This window comes from Homarus americanus, unplaced genomic scaffold (genome assembly GCF_018991925.1).
Source record: "Homarus americanus isolate GMGI-L3 unplaced genomic scaffold, GMGI_Hamer_2.0 scaffold32340, whole genome shotgun sequence".
In the NCBI taxonomy this organism is placed as follows: domain Eukaryota; kingdom Metazoa; phylum Arthropoda; class Malacostraca; order Decapoda; family Nephropidae; genus Homarus; species Homarus americanus.
In genome coordinates, this window is record NW_024747232.1 from 362,532 (window position 1) to 387,500 (window position 24,969).

Consider the following 24,969-nt stretch of genomic DNA (forward strand, 5'->3'; position numbering starts at 1 on the left):
ATTCAGTATTTTATGTATCTGTTATGAATTTAGTAGCGATATATTATGTAAACACCCTCCCTCCCCGCAAAAAACATAACACAATACAAAATAAATATTAATCTGGGTGTAAAAAAAAAATGAACATATCCTTTTTTGAGCTGTTTACAAATTGCTCACAAAATGGAGTCTAAGAAGAAGCCAAATTAGTATATTTTTTTTTAATCCTTAACTTCTATGTGTTTACTCCCTGACAATGTTTAATTCATATTGCAAGTACAATATCATCGTCTTCATGTGCCCGGAAGATCTATCGTGTGTTCGTCAACCGTGTTCCAAAAATATCTTATAATCGACAAGAAATGGAGAGTCACCTGAGGATTATTAGCATCACCCCGAGTTTATTTCACCTGGTTATTAATTAAACACCTCTAATGTTACCTGGGGGGGGAGGTTAGGGTGAGGTTTCCATTGGGTTAGGATAGCGTTGGGTCGAGTTAGGTTAGGTTAGGTTAGGTTAGGTTAGGTTAGGTTAGATTGGGTTAATATTAGGTTAGGTTAGGTTATGTTATGTTAGGATGGTTGATCTTAGGTTAACGTTGGGTTGGACTGTGTTGGATTAGTTTAGGTTGGTGTTAGGTTGGATTAAGTTAAATTAGGTTAGGTTAAGATGGTTAATCTTTAGGGAAAATAAACTGGGTTAGGTTAAAGTTAAATTAGGTTGGACTGGGTTGAGTTAGGTTAGGAAGATGATGGTCAAGGTGTAATAAGCTTGGGGGGGGGCAAACCTTCAGGTGACCCTTAGTGTAAATAAACTGTATAAAACTCGACATGTAGTTTATGTAAAGGTCAACAGATAATGGCACCAGTATGCAAATAGGTCAACTTTGATATATAAACATCTTTTAAAATATTCTCATAACAATAGATCAGTGTTTCAGTGTATTGAAATATCTGTATTAAAATTACACTACAATAGGCTACATCTACTTGATCACAATACAAGTTGCATGCTGCTGTATCGTAGGGTCGACTAGTTCCCGCCCCAAAAATGTGTTTCTACTCACACAAAAACCATTAACATACCTGAAGTGCGTGTTCTACCTGGCGTTAAATGACTGAAGACTTAAAGGCATGAAACCAATGAAATCTGCTTCAGAATGTGTTTTCAGAAGGTTAAGTATCATATATTACAAGACATATTAAAATAACCTCATAGAAACACTACCGAAGGCATGGAGTATCCTGCTGATGTCACACCTGCCGTCCTTCTGTAGGGGAAACAGTGGCTCGTGTTGGTAAAGAAAAAGTTACATAGATAGGAGAGAATTCACTGCCGCACTTATCAGGCACCGTGTACTAAGCTGTAAGTGAGGGATTAAGAGCTAAAAAAAAAATTACCTCTTTAAATACGTCCATGATTGCGTTTTTTTTTTACGTCTCTTTATAGGACTAAACACCATGTTTATTATCCACAACAGGAGGTGATGTTTTCCCCACCAGAAGACGGCTTAAATTTCGTGCATTATAAAAACGAAACCCGCTCTGGACGGTGAGAGGCGAACACTGTTGTCGTATTCGTTAAACATGGGGGGGGAGGGGGGGGGGGCCGAGATCAACCATTGTAAGTTTTAAAAGTGACTTGTAAGTTTATCCTCAATATAAACATACTTCACTTATACACATACATGGCTTCTTAATTAAAAAAAAACCGGTCTTTCATACACACTTCATCTTTTATAACGCGTTACATCAGCGTCACCAGAGAGTGTGTTTGTGTGTCGGTACTCTTTATGTGTGAATTAACATCACTACTGAGAAGATATCTAAGGTTTTTATTAGGTTTTTGTTTTGGTTTAATTTATATTTTAATTAACGTAGCTTCAGTAACTCTCCCGAAGGAAACTGACTGACTGAAGCTGTTATGAACGACGTAATCCCCCACCCAGGTTATTATTCAGTCATAATTTGTTTTAGTTTTTATGCAAATCATTATCATCATTATTATCTCCGCTTCTCTTTAACTATCATCGTCTTCCGCTCTTTCTACTCATTATTAAATTCACTCACTGATCTTCCCCATCATCATCATCATCATCATCATCATCATCATCATCATCATCATCATCATCCCCTCTCAGTTATCCTTCTTCAGTTTTCCTATTTTCTATTATTTTGATTCCACTTCTCTAAATCATCGTGTTTCCCTATACCTCAGAATCATCATGTTCCTGTACAGTACTTCCCGTTAATATGGTCTATCTAAACCAGCGAACCTATCATGTTATCGGGCTAATGAGGAAGCTATCATGTTATGTCTCTGTAGTGGGTGTATATATAAAGCCTGTGTGTTGTATCCTGTTCATGTGGTTCTGGGAAATATTATGTAGTTAGTCCTTGACCTTTTGAAGAACTGTTTCCATTGGAGTTTTTATTTTACGTGTCAGAAACCACCACAGAATCTTGGGTTTTCATATATAAAGTCTTCTCCTTAATGCTTCGTGGTCCTGTAAATATCTGACGAATGAATGTGTGTGTGTGTGTGTGTGTGTGTGTGTGTGTGTGTACTGCAGGTCTTCGTTTCTGAGGTTGTGTGTATTAGAGGGTTGACAGTTCCTTCACCACGCCCTACCATCACCGGAAGCTCAGCAGTGATCATGTGTATTGTCGTACAGTATATCGGTAGCGGTCTTCGAAAGTTTTGGGGGCAACTGCCAACAACGTAAGAGAAAGGATGGCAGCTAGAGCCACCAGGAGGATTGGAGAAGTGCTGAAAACTTGGCAGAGGCGTTAAGAGTGTGAACGATGCCAAGAGGTGAAGGAGGAGGGATAAAGTGCTGAGAGTGTGGATGAGGTGCCAAGCAGCAGCAGTGCTCAGGGCGAGGGCGAAATGCCAAAGGTGTGGTAAGTGTGTCTGGGGGGACGTGAGGGACTTACCAAGAGCAAAGGAACGCGTGTACTGAGAAGCAGAGGGGTGGTGGCAGGTGCAGTCCGTGCTTATTAAAGGTGTGGCGAGTGTCGGAGAGATGCTCAGTGTGAGAGATAGGTGCTTGGTGTGTGAGAGAGGTGCAGTTAGTATGAGAGAGGTGCTCAAGGTGTGAGAGAAGTGCTCAGGGTGTGAGAGAGGTGCTCAGTGTGTGAGAGAGGTGCTCAGCGTGTGAGAGAGGTGCTCAGTGTGTGAGAGAGGTGCTCAGCGTGTGAGAGAGGTGCTCAGGGTGTGAGACAGGTGCTCAGGGTGTGAGACAGGTGCTCAGTTTGTGAGAGAGGTGCTCAGTTTGTGAGAGAGGTGCTCAGCGTGTGAGAGAGAGGTGCTCAGCGTGTGAGAGAGAGGTGCTCAGTGTGTGCTCAGGGTGTGAGAGGTGCTCACAGGTGCTCAGCGTGTGAGAGAGGTGCTCAGTGTGTGAGAGAGGTGCTCGTGTGAGAGAGGTGCGTGTGAGAGAGGTGCTCAGGGTGTGAGAGAGGTGCTCAGGGTGTGAGACAGGTGCTCAATGTATGAAATAGGTGCTCAATGGGAAGTATTCATGAGAGAGGTAAATGTAGGTGCTCAGTATGTGGGAAGTATTCAGTGTGAGAGAGGTGGTTAGTGTAAGAAAGGTGCTCAAAGTGTGAGATCTACCATAGGACTCCACCGGGTACTGGAAGTGTGGAAGAGATTTTCAGAGTGAGAGGGAGTGTGAGAGCTGCAGTGAGAGGGAGTGTGAGAGGTGCAGTGAGAGGGAATGTGAGAGGTGCAGTGAGAGGGAGTGTGAGAGGTGCAGTGAGAGGTGCAGTGAGAGGGAGTGTGAGAGGTGCAGTCAGTGAAGGAGACTTGCTGAAACATGAGTGAGAATGGGACATGATAATGAAGTTATGTGTATGAGGGGATGCGAGGTGTGTGTGTGTGTGTGTGTGTGTGTGTGTGTGTGTGTGTGTGTTGGAACATGTGTATACCTGTGTAGTAATTAATATGTTAGTAAGAGCAGGAAAGATAAACAAACAATGAGATGAATAAAACTCGTAAGGTTATTGTGAGTGCAAGTGTCAGAAAATGCCATCAGAGGGAGATAGTTACATAGTACAAATGATTCATATAAGTGAAGTGCCAGGTATGAGACATTCAGCAGGCACTCGTGAAGGTAAGGCAGTGGCACTCTGTTTAGTAATTATTGTGGTTTGGATTTCTTTCAGGACTATTTTTGTTATTTTATCTAATTATCACCACGTCTCCCTCTCTATTATTATCGCCATTTCTCAATTTCTGGTGGTGGTGGTGGTGGTGTTGTAGGTGGTGATGGTGGTTGTGGTGGTGTAGTTTCATCTGGAGAAATACAGTACACTACCTGGCTACTAGGCTCACCACCACCACCACCCCCTACCATCACCACCACCGTCCCCCATCACCACCACCACTACACCACACTACCACCATCATCCCTTACCACCACCACCACCCTACCACACTGGGGGGGGGGCCTTAGGGTAGATTATAAATAATATACACAGGGGGTATCATTCTCTTGCAATTAAGTGTATTTTAAATTGGTAAATATTAGTATTGTGTTTTGTACTAATTCTAAGCCATTCTGGATAATTAAATAATTGTTTTTAATTAACTCAATAAGGGTAAGATTCATCACGTATTTCAGAAGAAGAAAATGAGAGTTTCTTTTGTATTTATTTTTATTTTTTTAACTTGCCTGACTGAGTGTGTGCTGAGGAGGAAGTTGTAGTGATGGAGAGCCCTCAACCTGCATGCCAAGTGTGTACCTTCCTTGGGGGTGAACTTATTATCCTTAGAACCAGCAGGCCAAATGTGTACCTTCCCTGGCCAAATGTGTACCTTCCCTGGGGGTGAACTTGTAACCAGGTCAAGTGTGTACCTTCCTTTGGGGTGAACTATAATGCTAGGGTTGTGAAATGATATGTTGTAATAAGTTAACTTGTAGTTAAATATTAGTTAGGTGTTTTCTTTTAGATAATTTAATTCTGCTACGAATACAGGCAGGTGAGGAGGCTCGATGGAGCTAGGAATGGTGCGACTTGAACTGTAGTGATGTAGTGGTTAATGGCGCGACTGAACTGTGGTGATGTTAGGTTAATGGCGCGACTTGTAAATTATAGTGACGTTATAGGTTAATGGCGCGACTGTGAACCATAGTGACGTTGGTGGTTGTAATGGCGCGACCGAACCGATATAGTGATGTTAGTGGTTAATGACACTACTGAACTGTAGGGATGTTAGTGGTTAATGGCGCGACTGAACTGTTAGTGATGTTATTGGTTAATGGCGTTACCGATAAACAGTTCTTACGATTGTAACTGGACTATTTATTTGACTTGATTGTAATTTAAAAAAATATATTAGTTAATGGCGCGACTGAACTGTAGGGATGTTAGTGGTTAATGGCGCGACTGAACTACCATAGTCTTTGTTAAGGGTGTGTGTGTGTTTGTGCTACAGTTCTAAAAATTATTCTGATCTTGTTCATGTCTTAATTTACAATGATTTTAATTTAAAGTTGAATCAAAATAAATCCCTTACCGTCGTGGTGATGATGATGATGATAATAAAAGCGGGGGAAATTTATCGAACGAATATTTGTATTTCCATAAAGATTGTTGAGGGAAAAAAAAAACAGTAAAATTTGAAGTGCATGGGAAAACGATCCGGTCATATACACACACACACTCGTTGAATTCTTTTACCGGATTTAACAACACGATAACCGACAACAACAAAAAACCGATTCTATTGAGTAAAGTTGTTGTGTTTCTCTCTATAACTTTCATATATATTTTTTGTCCTATATTTCCCGGGCTATATGACTTCCAATATACCCAATAGGATACCCCCTGCTATTTATTAGTTCCTATTATTTTTTATTTTTTTCGTTAGGTAGTACCAGTTAACGTGAGGTTTTATCGTCTGTATGTATGTATGTAAAACGCTCGACTATTACTGTTCAATGTTTGTTATTTTATGTATTCATCATGGTGTTCATCACGGTGTTCATCATGGTGTTCATATCGTGGGGGGAGGGAGGGGGAATTCTTGTTCATAATTTTTCGTAATAGGCGAAGGAGAGTGTTACCGAACTTGAGATACCAGCGGGGATTACCGAACTTGAGATACTAATGACATGTGACTCGTAATTGTGAGCTCTCGTGTTCGCCCCCCCCCCCCTCCAGCCATGTATGTATGTATATATATATATATATTGTGGGCCTCAATATAGTTTCCTCATAGCATAAACGTTTGACTGTAATCTTCTCCTAAGCTTAAGCGTTTGACTGCAAAATCCCATAAGCTTAAACGTTTGACTGTAATCTTCTCATAAGCATAAACGTTTGACTGTAATTTTCTAAGCTTAAACGTTTGACTGTAATCTCACTTAAGCTTAAACGTTTGACTGTAATCTTCTCAAAGCTTAAACGTTTGACTGTAATTTTATCCTTAGCCTAAGCGTTTGACTGTAATCTTCTCATAAGCATAAACGTTTGACTGTAATCTTTTCATCAACGTTTCACTGTAATCCCATAGCATAAACGTTTCTTAAAGCTCTAATTGTTTACCTTTGTGAAAACTGTGAAGACAATGTTTATATTTTTATTCGTTTATAAATACCAAACAAATCTTGTGTTTTGAATTGTCTTCTTTCTTTGTCTTCTTTATCCTCTTTCTTGTTTGTATTTTGTTTACTCACGTTATCGTATTATCTTTTCCATCTCTTACATCTTCATTCTCGCTTGTTTCTTGTTTGTGTTTCGTTTACTCTCGTTATCGTGTCATTTTGTTTACATCTTTCGTTTTAACTTTAATTGACATTTTCTCCGACATGTGAACAGTTCTTTAGATTATAACTGGACCATTTATTTGACCTGATTGTAATTAAAAATAAATAAATAAGTAGTTAACAGTCAGATTATTGTTCTGACTGTTACCCCCACTTTAATTTAGTGACTGTAATATTCCTTGAACTGGCGAACTATAACTGGTATGTCCTCATGTGTAATCTGACTGTCATCTACTCGTGTCATCAACAACAGTGTCTCCTTGTATTGCTATTATCATCATTATCTTCTGCTTATCTATCTCTTCCTTTTTCTACTTCTTCTTGCGTTGGCGCCTGGACACATCGTTGTGGTTGATCTCTGGAGGTTGGGAATGTGAGCGTGATCTGAGGGAGGCGGCGGCAGCGGTGGAGCGGCTGAGGGCATCACGATCTGGGGTGTAGGCTCGTCGCATCATCCCACCTCGCCTCGACCGTCCCGACAGCGTCTCGCGGTATACTAGTGGGTTCAACATCTCTCTGGAAGGGTGGAGATGGGGGAGAGTTAGTGTGTGTGAGATGGTTATGTGAGGGAGAGAATGGGAGGGGGTTATATATGTGAGAGAGAGAGAGAGAGGGAGGATGAGGAAGGTGGGTGAGAGGAGGAGGAAGGTGGGTGAGAGGAAGGTGGGTGAGAGGAAGGAGAGAGAGGAGGAGGTGGATGAGGAAGGCTTGAGTAGGGCGTTAGTGGAGTGGTCCCCTTGGTGTCGCCCACTGATGAACAGATAGCTGCTACATTGAGAGTGATACAATAACTGAAGAACTTGAACGACGGCGGGAGGTGGGGTTAGGTTAGGTTAGGTGGGGTTAGGTTAGGCTAGGCTAGGCTAGGTTAGGTTAGGTGGGGTTAGGTTAGGTTAGATTAGGTTAGGCTAGGCTAGGTTAGGCTAGGTGGGGTTAGGTTAGGTTAGGTTATTTAAAGCGGATTACAAGATGTGGTGTTAGTAATATACGGTATAGCTTTTATAACTGGGAGCACCTGAAGAATAAACACCCCAGTTTATTTCACCTGAAGATTAGACATCCCAGATTTAAGAGGAATGTTCCGTAAATTATGTATATGTTTTAGACTTTAAAGGAATAGTTTATGTATGTCATGCAAAAAACTTTATTATGCGTCAAATACTTTACTCTTGATACTATAAATTTTCCAGGTTTGTTCACTCTCTCTCTCTCTCTCTCTCTCTCTCTCTCTCTCTCTCTCTCTCTCTCTCTCTCTCTCTCTCTCTCTCTCTCTCTCTCTCTCTCTCTCTCTCTCTCTCTCTCCCTCTCTCTCCTCTCCTCCCTCTCCCTCCCCTGCCTCCTCTCCCTCCCCACCTCCCCTACCTCCCTCCCTCCTGACCCTCTCTCTCCCTCCCACAGACCTCTCCTACCCTCCTGTCTCCCCTCCTGACCCTCCCTCCTGGCCCCTCCTCCCCTGACCCCTCTCCCCCCTGACCCTCTCCCTACCCTCCCCTGACCCTCCCCTGACCCTCCCTCCCAGCCCTCTCCTACCCTCCCCTGACCCTCTCTCCCTCCCCTGACCCTCCCTCCCACCCTCACACCCCAGCACTATGAGACGACTGACTTACTCATCGTCCTCGTCATCCTTCTTCTTGCTGGCCTGCCCCTCGTCCTCCTCGCAGTATCTCCTGGATCTCCTGGCTCTCCGGTCTCCGCCGTCCTCCGACTCTCGCCGCGCCTCGTCTATGGATAGGAGGACAGCACTTAGGACATGCTGGCAGAGTTGTGTTTTGGGCATCAATTTAGGACTATTGTGCTGCCTGGTGTGGGTGGGTGGGGTGGAGTGGTGGAGTGGAGTGAGTGGGTGGGTGGGTGGAGTGTGTAGTGTAATAGTGTGTGTGTGGATGGGTGGGTGGGTGTCTAATTACTTAGACTTTAGCAAAGCATTTGACAGAGTACCGCATCAGAGGCTTCTGAGAAAAATTAAGGCTCATGGTATCGAGGGGAAAGTTTTAAATTGGATAAAATCATGGCTCACCGATAGAACTCAGAGGGTCAGCGTAGATGGTGTTAAATCTGAGTGGGGCTGTGTAACCAGTGGGGTTCCCCAGGGGTCAGTACTAGGCCCACTCTTGTTCATAATCTACATAAACGATCTAGATACTGGGATCAGCAGTGACATAAGCAAGTTTGCGGATGACACCAAAATAGGGCGGCAGATTAATTCAGGGCAGGATGCAAATGCATTACAGGAGGATCTAAATAAACTGCAGGGGTGGTCTGAAAAATGGCAAATGAAATTCAACACCAGCAAGTGCAGCGTACTTAATATTGGAAGAACAAATACTGTCAATGTATACAGCCTTAACAACATCAACCTAGAGAAGTCGACTAGTGAAAGAGACCTAGGGGTACTTTTAAGCCCGGACCTACGGCCTAGAAAACAGTGCGTTAATGTTCGAAATAAGGCAAACAGAGTATTGGGTTTTATATCTAGAAGTGTAAGTAATAAGAGTGCAGAGGTCTTATTGCAACTATATCTTGCGCTAATCAGGCCGCACCTCGATTACTGTATGCGGTTCAGTTCTGGTGCCCTTATTATAGAATGGATATCAATTCACTAGAGTCGGTGCAGCGAAGAATGACGAAAATGATTCCGGGACTTAGAAATCTTCCATATCAGGATAGGTTAAAGAAGCTAAACTTGCATTCCCTGGAAAGACGAAGAGTGCGGGGAGATATGATAGAAGTATTCAAGTGGGTGAAAGGAATCAATAAAGGGGATATAGATAAAGTTCTTATAATATCCGAACAGGATAGGACTCGGAACAACGGATTCAAGTTGGATAAGTTTAGGTTTAGGAGGGAGATATGAAGGAACTGGTTTACAAATAGGGTGGTGGACGAGTGGAACAAGTTTAGCAACCTTGTAGTAAGTGCTGGAACGCTGGAAAGTTTCAAAGGGAGGCTGGATAGATTCATGGATGATAGGGAGTGGTAGTAACTCTCGACAGGAGCTGCCATGCACAGGCCAACCGGCCTATTGCAGACTCCTTATTTTCTTATGTTCTTATGTGTGTGGGTGGGAGGATGAGTGGGAGGATGGGTAGGTGGGTGAGATAGATAGATAGATATATGTTTATTCAGTAAAATCGACATAAAAGTTTCCATTGATTTGTCCTGTATTGTAAATAAACAATGCAGGTATATGGGTATGTCTGAGAGAGAGAGAGAGAGAGAGAGAGAGACTCTAATTCTTCACCTTTATTTCCTGGACAATAACAATGTATACAAAATATTTTCAGCACTTAACCTAACCTAACCCCCACCCCCTGTTCCCACAAACATTTTTCTCTCCTTGGCGACACAAAGTAACATCTCACTTGGAGGAAACTTCTTCAAATTCGACACTGAAGAGGTTTCCTACTCACGATGTCATTTTGGGAAGTTTTTAAGATTTACAAACTTCCTGTTGACTTTCGTAATGGTATTTGTTTATTATTCAGGTGGAAGTTTAGGCTGATGTGTTCCTTTAACTTGTTCAGGGTTGTGTTAATGATGTGTTCCCTTAACTTGTTCAGGGTTGTGTTAATGATGTGGGTATTTTAACTTGTTCAGGGTTGTGTTAATGATATGGGTATTTTAACTGGTTCAGGGTTGTGTTAATGATGTGGATATTTTAAGTTATAAGGTTGTGAAAATGTGGATATTTTAACTGGTTCAAGGTTGCGTTAATGATGCGGGTATTTCAACTGGTTCAGGGTTGTGTTAATGATGTGGATATTATAAGTAGTTGTTTATGATATACTAGAATGATACTCCTTTAACAGAACAGGTTAAGAGCGCCATTAACCCTCTCTTAACAGTTACCTTTAATGGTGTAATCTATAGTGAGCGTCTACAGGTGATAGTTAATGCTATATTACCTGGTGTACCTCGCCTGATCAGCTGACGCCGCCTAGATGTAAACAAACCAAAGGGCGGGAGCATAGTGTACGAGGAGTTAATTAATTGAGGTGAGGTTAGGTGAAGTTAGGTTAGGTTGGGTTAGGTTAGGTTAATGTTAGGTGACGGGGTGACGTGACGTGAGGAGGTGAGGTGACGTTAGGTTAGGTGTAAGGCTTAAAGGTTAGGCTAGGTTAGGTTAGGTCAGGTGTAAGGCTTATACTGTAGGTTCAAGTATCCTGTGAGAGATAACGTGAAGAGGAACAAAGAGAAACGGAAGAACTTAAGGAGGTATGAGAGGTTGATGCTCAAGACTGATAAGGTAAGCAGGGAGGAGGCGAGTGTGAGAGGCCACCTAGGGAGCTGTGACAGGTCTAAGTGTTAAACCCTTTTAGGGAGAGAAGAATGAATATCAGATAGACTCGTGGGTGGTCGAGAGGGGTGGGGGTGGGGTGGCCAGACGTCTTGAGAAGAGGGAAGAGGAGAGGAGGGAGAGAAAAATTGGAGGAGGGTGTGAGAAGAAATGGAGGAAGGAAAGAGAAGAATTGGAAGAGGGAGAAAGGGGATGAATGACGGGAGGGAGAGAGGAGAAATGAGGGAGAGAGAGATAGGAGAACTGGATGAGGGAGAGAGAAGAGAAATTGATGAGGGAAAGAGAGGAGGGAGAGAAGAAAGCGTGGAAGGGAAGAGAAGAAATAGAGAAGGGGGAGAGAGAATGAAGGAGGGGAGGGAGAGAGGAAATGTAAGCGTGTGTGGCGTAACGTCAGCTTACTTCACCTGAAGATTAGCTCCCACAGCCTATTTCACTACCCCACCCTACCCTACCCCACCCCACCCTACCCTACCCTAACCTAACCTAACCTAACAGTAATCTAACCTCCCCTAGGTAGCGTTAGGGTGTTTAATCATCAGGTGAAATATGCTTTAGTTGGTTGGTGCTAATTTCCATATGATCCCAGTCAGGTGTACTCCACGGACTCGCTATCACCAGGTGTAGTGTACTGGGCAGCCGTGCACTGTACACCACCATGCTATTGTACTATTCCAGATGTTACTAAATGTTACATAATACTTCCTTGAGATTAATGTATAGTATATATCAGGTGCCTAAAAGAGAGCTCAGGTTCTCAACTGGCTCAGCCATGTTAATATTGTTATTATTTTCCACTCTGTATCTGTATTTTTCTGTTTCAATTTAATTCAACGGTGATTACTCTTAACATAAACACTCTCGGTGGTGCTTAATGTGTGTGTGCAGGAGTTTGGTAGGTAATGAGTGTTTCTGTCACACCTGAGTATACCTGTTCAGATTCTTTTGTTGTGTTGAACCTAACCTAACCTTATGCTTTACGTGTATTTGCTTAGGACTTCAAGCCATCTTCCTCTCCACACCACACCACCCCACACCACCCCCACCCCAACCCCACCCCACCCCACCCCACCCCACACCACACCACACCACACCTCCTCCCCCCTCCCCCCATCGCGTCTAGTGAGGGAAGAAGGTGGGGGGGGGGGGTAATTAGATAAGATTAAAAGCTGGTTTTACTGCACCATATAGAAGGTATAGAACCGTGGCTGCTAATTACTGGTTTGAGGACACAGGTGAGTAATTACCGGGGTTTACCTGGCTATATTTTTGTAGATTTTTTTTTTGTATAATTGAGACAACGTTCCATTTTTTTTATTAATTGGTAAGTAGATTAAGATTACGGAGAGGATTGAGAAAACAAATTGAGATCACCTGAAGATTCGTACCTCTCTCACCCTTAACCTAACCTAACCATATCTACGTTTCGGAATATCAGAATGTGCATGAAAATTAAGTCAGAATTTCAAAGGAAGTCACGGTGTAGTTTTAGACCGGAAGAGTATCCCATGGCGGCCAGCTGACAAGAAGACCTCACACAGTTAAAAAGCAACTTCACCTTACCTCACCTGGCCTCTCTCCCTACCTCCATGGGACTACCTCGCTTAGCCTCTGACCTGACTTGCGATGAGGGAATACACCTTAATTTATGATTCCGGGGATCCAATTATGATGAGAGGTGGATGAGTGATGGTGCTTCACCCATGAATTATGCTGGTTGAGGCTGTTGTTGTTGTGGTGGTAATGGCTCTTTGTTCACCAGGCAGTGTCTAGTGGTGGTGTGGGTGGGTGTGTGATCGGGGTGTATGTGTGTGGGTAAAGGGTGTGTGTGTGTGTGTGGATGGATGATGAGGGTGTGTGTAAGGGTGAGGGAGTGTATGGCGGGTGAAAGTGGTGTATGGGGGAGCTTATGGACTCCACTACACCTCAGAACACATGTCTCCGTACACTCACGCTTCTAAGTAAAATAAAATCGTAAAATTTTAGGAAAAACTTAAATTAATTTCAAAGACACGAGACTCAGTAGAAACTAAATAAAACTGTGTAAATACTTCTATAACAATTCTTTGCTCTGTACCAATTTAGATACAGTGATGTGGTGGTAGTGGAGAGTTTGTTTCTGGTCTTCGTTCAATATCTAGGTTTAACATTGGGACTGACAGGATAAGATAGTTAGTGGAAAATGTTGAAATAAGGATCACCAAAATTCACTGATTAAGGTCGAGAGTTCCTTCAAGAAATAGTATGGATTCCTTAGTCTCTTTTCATGTGTTGTGGGATGCCAAGGTTTTCAATATCATTCTGTTTTATTGTGTTTGAAAGTTGAGGCAAAGGTTGGGTGGATTTTTCTGACCGGTATTTATTTATTTATTTTTTAAGTTGGAGAGTTCAGATTTTTAGGGATTTTTAAGTTTAATTTACTTTCAACATTAAAAGTTCAGATTTGAAAGTTTAAATTACTCGTAAAGACCTGAGTCGATTTCTGATTTTTTTTTTAAGAATGTGAAGATTTAGTTTACTCTAAAAGATGGTGTTTAGTTTGGTTAATTTAATTAGACTTTAAACTGTCCACACCTGTTTGATCTTCCATGACAATACACCTGTCGGATTTAATATGACAATACACCTGTCTGATTTAACATGACAATACACCTGTCCACAGATTATGACGTCATAGTTTGTTTATATCCATATTTGGTGAGGATTGGTCCCGTGTATTTGACGTCATAGAGGAAGGTGAGTGTTGATTGGTCTATTGGAAAGGTGGGTCATTAATTTAGTGAGAAAGGTGGGTCATTAATTTAGTGAGATTCATTCTACTCCTCCTCCTCCTCCTCCTTTTCTTCTTCCTTATTCCTCCTCTTCTTCCTCCTCCTCCTCTCTTTTTCCTCCTCCTCCTCCTCCTCCTCCTCCTCCTCCTCCTCCTCCTCCTCCTCCTCTTCCTCTTCTTCCTCATCCTATGAGGTCGTGAGTGTCATCCATCATCAGTATTGTTGGTGGTGAGAAGTCGTTAATGCGCCCACCATCACGCCCATCATCCGCCCACCATCATACCCACCATCACGCCCACCATCACGCCCACCATCACACCCACCATCACGCCCACCATCCGCCCACCATCACGCCCACCATCATACCCACCATCGCCCACCATCACGCCCATCATCACGCCCACCATCATACCCACCATCGCCCACCATCACGCCCACCATCCACCCACCATCACGCCCACCATCACGCCCACCATCACGCCCACCATCACGCCCATCATCACGCCCACCATCATACCCACCATCACGCCCACCATCGCCCACCATCACGCCCACCATCACACCCACCATCACGCCCACCATCCGCCCACCATCATACCCGCCATCACGCCCATCATCACGCCCACCATCACGCCCATCATCACGCCCACCATGACACACTATACTGCCACCAACTGTTATGGTATCACATCACAATTTATGGTGGAAAGCGCTTTGATAATTAATTGATAAGATTGAGCTGACGTTGTGATAATTATTGGTGCTGACGATGTGATGAATATTGGTGCTGGCGATGTGATGAATATTGGTGCTGACGATGTGATGAATATTGGTGCTGACGTTGTGATGAATATTGGTGCTGACGATGTGATGAATATTGGTGCTGACGATGTGATGAATATTGGTGCTGGCGATGTGATGAATATTGGTGCTGACGATGTGATGAATGATGAATATTGGCGCTGACGATGTGATGAATATTGGCGCTGACGATGTGATGAATATTACGCTGACGATGTGATGAATATTGGCGCTGACGATGTGATGAATATTGGCGCTGACGATGTGATGAATATTGGTGCTGACGATGTGATAATTATTGGCGCTGACGATGTGATGAATATTGGTGCTGACGATGTGATGAATATTGGTGCTGACGATGTGATGAATATTGGTGCTGACGATGTGATGAATATTGGTGCTGACGATATGATAATTTACTATTTCGAATCAATAATCCAGTTGGCTGTCCACGGTAGTAAGCTAATGGCTTATTATTATTATTATTATTATTATTATTATTATTATTATTATTATTATTATTGTTGTTGTTATAAGGCATAGGAAGTTATTTTATAAGGAGAGAGAGAGAGAGAGAGAGAGAGTACGGATAAATATTTTAGTGAGATTTAAGGCATAATCACTCAATCATTAAAGGTCAGAGAGACAGACAGACAGACAGATAGTGAATGTGTGAAAGACAGACAGAAAGACAAGACAGACAGTGATTGGGTGAGAGAGAGATTACTAAAACAGTCACGTGTCGACAGCGAACTCAAGACAGAATGGCTGTGTCGCTCCTCTGCCAACACCAAATAATAATAGTTCCCGTATTATTGTCTGTCATTGTCGCCGCCGCTTTCAGTAATACCTGGACGAAATCATAAAGGCATCAAGGTAAAACTCAATTAGCCTCTTTACCTGCATCGTTCACCTGGCTGCTGCTTCTGCTCTACCTGCATCGTTCACCTGGCTTGCTGCTCTACCTGCATCGTTCACCTGGCTGCGCTTATGCTCTACCTGCATCGTTCACCTGGTTGCCGCTCTATCGCATCGTTCACCAGGCTGCTGCCTCTACCTGCATCATCCACCTGGCTGCCGCACCTGCATCGTTCACCTGGCTGCCTCTCTACCTGCATCATTCACCTGGCTGCCTCTCCCGCATCGTCCACCTGGCTGCCGCATCAAACAATACAACAATTCAACCGTGGCGCCGTCGGGAGTCTTAACACCGTCGGTAAAAACGGCTCACGGAGTTGAGTTTGTCGTTTCAATTTGGCCGTCGTGTTTTACTGCGTTTGATGGGCTGGCCAACATTGTAGCTCATGCCTCTGTTATATTGGAGGTTTATTGTCCCCAGTACAGTGTGTTGTGTTTTGTTTGGACGTTTTGGCTACACCTGTGTTTTATTTTAATGTTTTGGCTACACTTGTGTTTTGTTTGGACGTTTTGGCTACACTTGTGTTATATGGTGTAGGTGTTTGTATGGTGTAGTTAATAGGGTTTGGTATAGTTAACATCCAATTATCTGTATTTGAAAGATAAATATTACCTAGTTAATATTTGAGTGACTCGGGCTTTGTGGATTAACTAAAATGTGAAAATCCAGTAGTGAAATATTTTGCTAAGTTTAAAAATAGTTGTAAATATGTAAACAAAATTGAAGTTTTATTTTCACAAGTTTTGTAGTTTATTTTTATTTACTTTATTATGCCTCAGGTTTTGGAGGTATATAATTGTCACTTAGTCTGTCTGTCAATTTCTTGTGTCTGTGGCTTTGAAAATTTCCAAGACAATTTTATGAAACTTTCTATAAATGCGAACTATGAGACGATGTGCAGAGAGCATCCCTCAATACTCTCGATGGCAGAACAAGGTCACACGGAGAAGACTAGAGAAAATTCACTTATTCTTGTTTCTCTATCTTTATCAGTTGATGATTTTTCTTCATCTAACCTAACCTAACCAAATCATCAAAATATAGAATTAGTTTTGATGAAGAGTTTCTCCTTCTTGTTAATCACGATAAGGACCCACCATCCACCTTTACCAATATCCTTACTTTCATCTTTCCTTAATTAACTTTTTGGAAAATGTCTGGATTTTTTTACGAAGTGTGAAAAGTAGGAGAAATTTTTATGGAGTTGAGGAATCATGAACAGATCAAGAGCTCTCAGCCTGTTGAATTTGAGAGCAGTTAGTTGATAGAAGTGAGATGATATGACCAACTCTTCATATCTCTCTTATCTCTCAGGCCCTTAGAGTCGGACCATCCAGCTGTCTTCTCTCGTCACTACTACTGTTTCGTTATGGTCATGTGCTAAAGCTGTCCGGTGATTTTTGAAGAACTGTCTCCTATATAGAATTCAATGTTGTTATTATTGTTATTGTTGTTATTATTATTATTGTTGTTGTTTTCAGTATAAAATGTAAGACGAGGTTATTTTCACAGGGACGAAAATATAACCTACACTCTCACATGAGTTTTCTAAAGAATAATTTCCCATTCCTTCATGGACCAAGCTGCCCCCTCAAGACCCGTAAGAAATAGGGTCCGTGGCTCCCTGGCTGCCTCCTTGTATCCCCCACGTCACCCACGCCGGTAACCACCTTGTATCCTCCTCACCCACGTCGTCCACCACCACTCTAGGATGGGTGTAGGACGGATGAAGAACTGTGGTGACTCTTAAGACTCATACATTTTTCATGAGTGTTTTTATCCTTGTGTTGACGTAATCAATGATCGCTCTCAGGAGTGTATCATCAGGAGGCTGAGAGACACTAACATCACTCGTGGCTGCTGGGGCTGGGCTGGGCTGGGGTGAGGCTGGGGTGGGGCTGGGTTGGGCTGGGGGTCGTGTCGTCTGGCTTCCGCCCAGTTTCGTGACGTGTTTATTTTCTTGGTATAAATTTTTTGTTCCGTTTTATTGCATTTGGTTATATTCTTTATATTCTCAAAGGGTCGCAGGAAGGACTGTACGACTTCCAGTGGCAGGAGGTAGACGTGACCGTGTAGTAATGATCAGTCTTTGTGGTGCGACTATCTCCCTTTACACACACACACACACACACTCTCTCTCTCTCTCTCTCTCACACACACACACACACACACACACACACACACACACACACACACACAAGAGATGACTCATTCTATTCAGTTGGAAGTTACGCGAAATTTTATTGTATCAACATTATTTATGGTATTTCTCCCCATACATTACATCAACACACAATGACCTATAGCGTCTATTAGCATATTTTATCTTTGGCACCCATATTAATTATGTATATATGTGATATGTGACTAACGAGCTAGGTTGTTGTAAGCACCCTCAACACAGTTGTCGCCAGTTGAACAACCTGTTATATCTGTCAACACACTTGACGAGTGGCGCGTCCTGTTGTGGTTCTCAGGGTCTGGCGACACAATACATCACCATCCCCCCTCCCTCCCTCCCCCTCTCTTGTGTCGATGATCACGAAGCTGTCTCATGAATGCCTGGAGACTGGGGACACTCACGGCAACCCACCTCTGTAGCACGCCTCCTTAGCTGGCCTCCTTGTACAAGTTACGAGTTAATATAGTTATTTTTACCAGAGGAAGAGAGACTCTTAACGTCCCTGAAGTCAAGTAGGAGGGAACTGAATCCTGCAATTTAACGCGGTGGTGGTAATTAACTAACCCAATAATATGAATTAATTTTATTGAAATTAGTTCATTTTACCACCACACCGCCCGTTAAGTTCTGTACTAAGGTGTCCTCAGGACTCATTTAGTTTAAAACTCGTTGAAACACGACGACCTCTTCAAAGGAAGATGTTGTTTAATAATAAGGGCGTAAGATGTAGTACAACAGTATTTATGGATTAGCCCTCCTGTCCCACACCCCACCTCCCCGTCCGACACCGCCACCTCCCCCCTGCCCCACACCCACCCCACACCCCACCCACCCACACCCCACCCACCCCACCCCCACCCCACCCCACCCTACCCACACCACATCCCACCAACACCCCACCTCCCCTGTCCCACACCCCACCCCACCACACCCCACCCCACCACACCACACCACACCCTACCAACACCCCACCTCCCCCTGTCCCACACACCCACCCCACCCCCCACCACCCCTACCCTACCCACACCACACCCCAACACCCCACCCGTCCCACACCCACCCCCACCCCCACCCCACCACACCACACAACCCCTACCAACACCCCCCCCGCCCACCCCACCCCACCCCACCCCACCCCACACCCACCCACCCCACCCCACCCACACCACACCACACCCACACCACACCCCACCAGCACCCCACCTCCTCCGTCCCACACCCCACCCCACCCCACCCCACCACACCCCACCCCACCCCACCCCACCACACCACACCCCACCAACACCCCACCTCCCCTGTCCCACACCCCACCCCACCCACACCACACCCACCCACCCCACCCCACCCCACCCCACCCCACCCCCCACACCCCACCCCACCACACCCCACCAACACCCCACCTCCCCGGTCCCACACCCCACCCCACCCACACCACACCCACACCCCACCCACACCACACCCCACCCCACCCCACCCCACCCCACCACACCCCACCACACCCCCAACACCCCACCCCACCCCACCCTCCCACCCCACCCCACCCCTACCCACACCACACCCTACCAACACCCCACCTCCTGTCCCACACCCCACCCCACCCCACCCACACCACACACCCCACCCACCCCACCCACCCCACCCCACCCCACCACACCTACCACACCCCACCCCACCCCCACCCCACCCCACCCCACCCCACCCCACCCACCACACACCCCCCCCCACCCCACCCACACACACCCTACCAACACCCCACCCCACCACCCACACCAACCCTACCAACACCCCACCCCACCCACCCACCCCACCCACCCACACCACACCCTACCAACACCACACCCCATCCCACCCCACCCACCCCACCCTACCCACACCACACCCTACCAACACCCCACCCCACCCCACCCCACCCCACCCTACCCTACCCACACCACACCCTACCAACACCCCACCACACCCCACACCACACCCCACCAACACCCCCACCCCACCCCACCCCACCCTCCACCCACACCACACCCTACCAACACCCCACCACACCCCACACACCCTACCAACACCCCACCCCACCCCCACCCCACCCACCCCACCCCAGCCTTCCCTAATCCCTCTCATTGAAGGACCAAAAATAAAAGCTGCGTCTTGTTACTCGTAGTCAGAAAACACTACGATTTATAGACACATTAACTTCAACCTTTTTTGGACTGGACGCGCAGTAAAATACAGTCGTTTAGCGAGAATAAACTAAACACATAAATTACTTAGGATAATTATCAAGCACATTGGTATTAAAATAGAAACAAACAAAAAAGAATGGCAGTGGATTTACATACGGTGGTGTCTAACGATCATGAGTTTTAGAACCGTGTATTTGTTTGTTTGTCAAGTCAGGTCATTAGAAGGAGGTTTGTGTTCCAGCTTCGGTCTTTAGGGGGTTGAAAAATATACAGTGTGGATATATAGCCAGTAAGAGTGAAAAAAATAGCCAAAGGTGAAAATAATAGCCAAAGGTGAAAAAAAAATGCCTCGTATAGAAAACATAACCACCAAGCGAGGGAAAAATAACCAGGAATTGTAGGAAAAAAGTAACCAAGTGTGAACAAAAAATAGCTTACTGCAGAAAAATAGCCAAATGAGGTAAAATAACCACCAAGTGAGGGAAGAATAGCCAGAAAGTGTAGAAAAAATGACCAAATGTGAAAAAAAATAGTGAAAAAAATATTTATAGCCAGCAAGTGAACAACACGAAGAGCGGCCCTGAGAGAGGTTCTGTGTTAACTACTGGGATGGAAAAGTTAGTTGTGTAAAATTGAGAGACCAAGAGTTGATTAAAGTCGGTGATCGAGGCGAACACAAACTGACCCGAGGAGAGAGAGAGAGGGGCATTGAGATACAGTGATAAACAGATAGATTTAGATAGAAATATAGAGACAATTGAGATAAATAAACAGAAATAGATATATAAATAAAGAGAGATGTATAGAGACATATAAAAAGAGAGAGAGGAGAAGGGAAGGATACACACGGTTAACAAAGGGAACAACGAAACTCAACGAAAATTTAAACATTAATTGACTCGAATAATGACAATAAAATAAAACAGATAATAACACTGTTGAAAGTTTTATTAGCAAGTGTAAAACAAAAATAAAAGTCAGGCAAGATAAAACGAACAGCATTATGTAAAGTTGGGAAATACAGGTAAAAAAAACACCCACTGTAATGTATATACCTGCCATAGTACTTGTTGGTTCTCTGTAATGTGGATGTGTTTTTTTTGTATTATCAGTTTTTTGCGTTGGTTTTATATTTGTAACTGTACCTGTAGTTTTGGGTAATTAATGAAAGTTAAGTTGGTAAATGTCACGAGTATTAGGCTTAACGTTTGTACAGAGTTTGCCTTAATACGTTAGGTAGATGACACACACACACACACACACACACACACACACACACACACACACGATACAACAAAAATCAAGCTCTTTTTTTGTATCGGTCTGTCATATTGGGTGACGTGTGTTGTCAGCCATCTCGAGTCTCTCACTTCTACCACCCACCCGCTCCTCCCTCACCCCCTGCCCCCCCGCCCGCCCCACTCCAGACGCTACGTGTACATTGACAGGATTACACACTGTTATGGAAGACAAACACACACACACACACACACACACACACACACACACACACACACACACACATACACACACACTGGATACAACAAAAAGAAATCAGCTCTTTTTTTTTGTATCGTCTGTCATATTGGGTGACGTGTGTGTGTCAGGCCACGTCACTACCGAGTCTCTCTCACTCTCTCTACCACCCTACCCCTCGCTCCCCCTCACCCCTCTCCCCCCCCTCCCGCCCGCCCCACTCCAGGACGCTTACGTGTACATTGACAGGATGTACACACTGTTATAATGAAGACAAACACACACACACACACACACACACACACACACACACACACACACACACACACTGGATACAACAAAAAAAATCAGCTCTTTTTGTATCGGTCTGTCATTGGTGACGTGTGTGTTAATCCCACGTCACTACCGAGTCTCTCCTCTCTCTCTACCACCCCCTCGCTCCTCCCTCATCCCCTCTGCCCCCCCGCCCCACTCCAGGACGCTTACGTGTACATTGACAGGATGTACCACTGTTATATTGAAGACAAACACACACACACACACACTCTCTCCCTCTCTCTCTCCTCCCCCCCTCCTCTCCCTCTCTCTCTCTCTCACACCTGCACCCCCTCCTACCTGCACCCTCACCTCACCCCCTACCCAGTCACCTCCCACACCCTACCCAGTCACCTCACACCCCTGCAGTCACCTCCCACCCAGTCCTCCACACCCCTAACCAGTCACCTCACCCACACCCCCCTACCCAGTCACCTCACACCCCTACCCAGTCACCTCCACCCCCTGCAGTCACCTCACACCTCCCCAGTCACCTCACACCTCCCAGTCACCTCACACCCCTACCCAGTCACCTCACCCCCTACCCAGTCACCCCACACCCCTACCCAGTCACCTCCACCCCTGCAGTCACCTCCACCCCTACCCAGTCACCTCCACCCCTACCCAGTCACCTCACCCCCCAAGTTTAACAGTTACCTCCTGCCCACACCATTACCAGACAGCAGTTCCCCCCAGGAAGGATTGGGGGGGCAGTTATCTCTTTCTAAATTTCTCCTCTCTTATTCTTTCTCCTATATATTTCCCTCTCTCTTTATCATTATCTTTCTCTATTACTTTCTTTCTCTTTGTCTCTCTCTCCTTTTCTCTTTATCTTTCTTTATCTCACTCTTTATCACTCTTTATCTCTCTTTCTCCTCTCACTCTGGTGTCGTTTCATTATACAAAGAAATATTGCAGGAGGGATCATGTGTAGATTAGGCACCCCGTTTATTTCACCTCTTGATTATTAACCTAACCTAATTTAATTGAACATAACCTTACCTTAAACTAGCATAACCTACTCATCATAATCAATCAATCAATCAATCATCATCATCATCATCATCATCATCATCAATAAACTACACCCTTTTCTCCTATCACTAGATGAACACAACACAACACAACACTGCTAATTTCACCATCGAAAAACAAATGATAACCTGACATATTGACAAATTATCGGTTACCACATATAGAACACACTGGTAGGGTGGTGGGGGGACTAAATTAACCCACGAAAACAAAAGTGAACAGTCAGGTGAATACACAATGTTCACTTTTTTGTTCACGCTATTTTTGTTGGTTTTGTGAACGAGTTATCAAGGGTCACATAATTCTGTTTTTTTTATCACATTTTTACGTTCATTATTCATTGTGTTTCGTCTGGTAGGATAGTTTAAATCACTATATCACTCAGTAGTCTTAGTATAGTGTATAATGATGATTGGTATTGTATAATTTGTCATTCATCTGCTAGAGGCTGTTATTGACTAGTTTTATATGAAATGGTAACGATAGATTTCCTGTTCGCTGTTATTCACTCTGTATATTGATGTGTAAGAGTAGATTAGGTGGTTCTTACATACACACACACACACACACACACACACACACACACACACACACACACACACACACACACAGAGTCAAGTATGACCCTCAGTTCTCAGACAGTCACAGTATTTTGGATGCAAAGTCATAATGTCCCTAGATGGTCAAAGTTATCCGAGAAAAAGTTTATATACCGGATTGGAAAGTTTTAGGACTTTAGGAGATGTGTACGTTATGGATTTACTTCATATGCAAATTACATGTAGATTACACCCGAGATATCTTGTATTTTCCTCTTTTCACCTTAATTGAAATATATTTTGAGATATATACTGTATATGTGAAAATTATTTGGGGGTATTGTTTTGCGAATATATAATTGACAATTCTTTCTTTTTAGATAAATATAAACACTAATTAAATATATTTACATTATTTATGTCTTAAAAATAAACGTAAATGAAATATACACTCAAAAATAAATCATACGAAAACACAAATGAAAAATAACGACATGATCACAAAAACTTAAGAAATATATCCACCGAATTTCCTGTCGCCGCTTTTCACGTAACTTGAAAATGTGTAAAGGAATAAAAGTGGCAGTGTAACGAAGAGTTAATCCGGCGACTAGCATACAACTTTTCCTTCGTAACTTTGCTGCTGTCATTAAAACTCTGTGCTGGCAAGAATCACAAACAGTTCTTAGATTACTTGATGATAGCGTTGTAACCTTTTAGAGCTTCTGTGAGTACATGAATTCAATTTCTCCTTGGGTCATTTTCCTTTGGTGATTTTGAAAGGAGAGGAAGACATCGGGGAGGGAGGAGGAGGATTAGGACTTAGATATGATGATGAGACATGTGGAGAGGTGGGGAGATGGGAGAGGAGAAGAGGAGAGGTAGGAGGGGGGAGAGGAAGAGGAGGAGGAACATGGTGATGAGACAGATGTGGAAGAGTAGTCGTACTTGATGGGAGAGGGGATGGGAGGGGTGCGGATGAAGGAGAGGTCTGCTGGTGATGGGAGGGATGGAGCAGGAGGGTCGTGCTGGTGATGGGAGAGGGGATGGGAGGGACATTCTATTGAGGGGTAGGCACGTCGTATGTGGGACAGACAGACAGACAGACAGACGAGATAATTACAGCAACAAATATTGAATGAATTAAAGTAGAATCAGCAAAGAGATGTTTTGCCTCACTCTAATTAAAGGTTATCCAGGTGTGTCAAGGTGATTATACCTGTGAATGTTGTTGTTGTTGATATTGGTGAATAGTTTCTTCCAGGTAACAGTCCTTACTTAATGCATGACGTGTTTTAACTCTTATTATACTGTTTTATATATACTGTACTCTGATGTATGTTGTTGTTGTTGTTGTTAGTGTTATTATTTGTTGTTGTTGTTGTTAGTGTTATTATTATTTGTTGTTGTTGTTGTTAGTGTTATTATTTGTTGTTGTTGTTAGTGTTATTATTTTTTGTTATTATTATTATTATTATTATTATTTGTTGGTGTTGGTGTTGGTGTTATTATTTATTGTTATTATTTATATTTATATTTATTAACACTCCACATGATCTTACGTGTCCACGAGTCATAATTTAAAATTTTCTTAGTTTTGTTCCCCACGTAAAGATTCAGACGATTGATTTGACACACACACACACACACACACACACACACACAACACACACACACACACACACACACACACATGAGACAGTAAACA

At 43.7% G+C, this 24,969-nt stretch overlaps 1 protein-coding gene across 1 annotated transcript in view; it reads right to left on the reverse strand.

Moving 5' to 3' along the window:
- Nucleotides 1-5,952: 5,952 nt before the first annotated feature.
- LOC121879507 overlaps nucleotides 5,953-24,969 on the reverse strand; it is a 119,514-nt gene continuing 100,497 nt past the window's right edge. The window contains exons 3-4 of the mRNA XM_042386164.1: nucleotides 8,360-8,474; nucleotides 5,953-7,268 (exon numbers count right to left, since the gene is read on the reverse strand). Of these exons, the coding sequence (XP_042242098.1) occupies nucleotides 7,064-7,268; nucleotides 8,360-8,474 (320 nt within the window). The 3' untranslated portion in view covers nucleotides 5,953-7,063. The remainder of the gene's footprint in view (nucleotides 7,269-8,359; nucleotides 8,475-24,969) is intronic.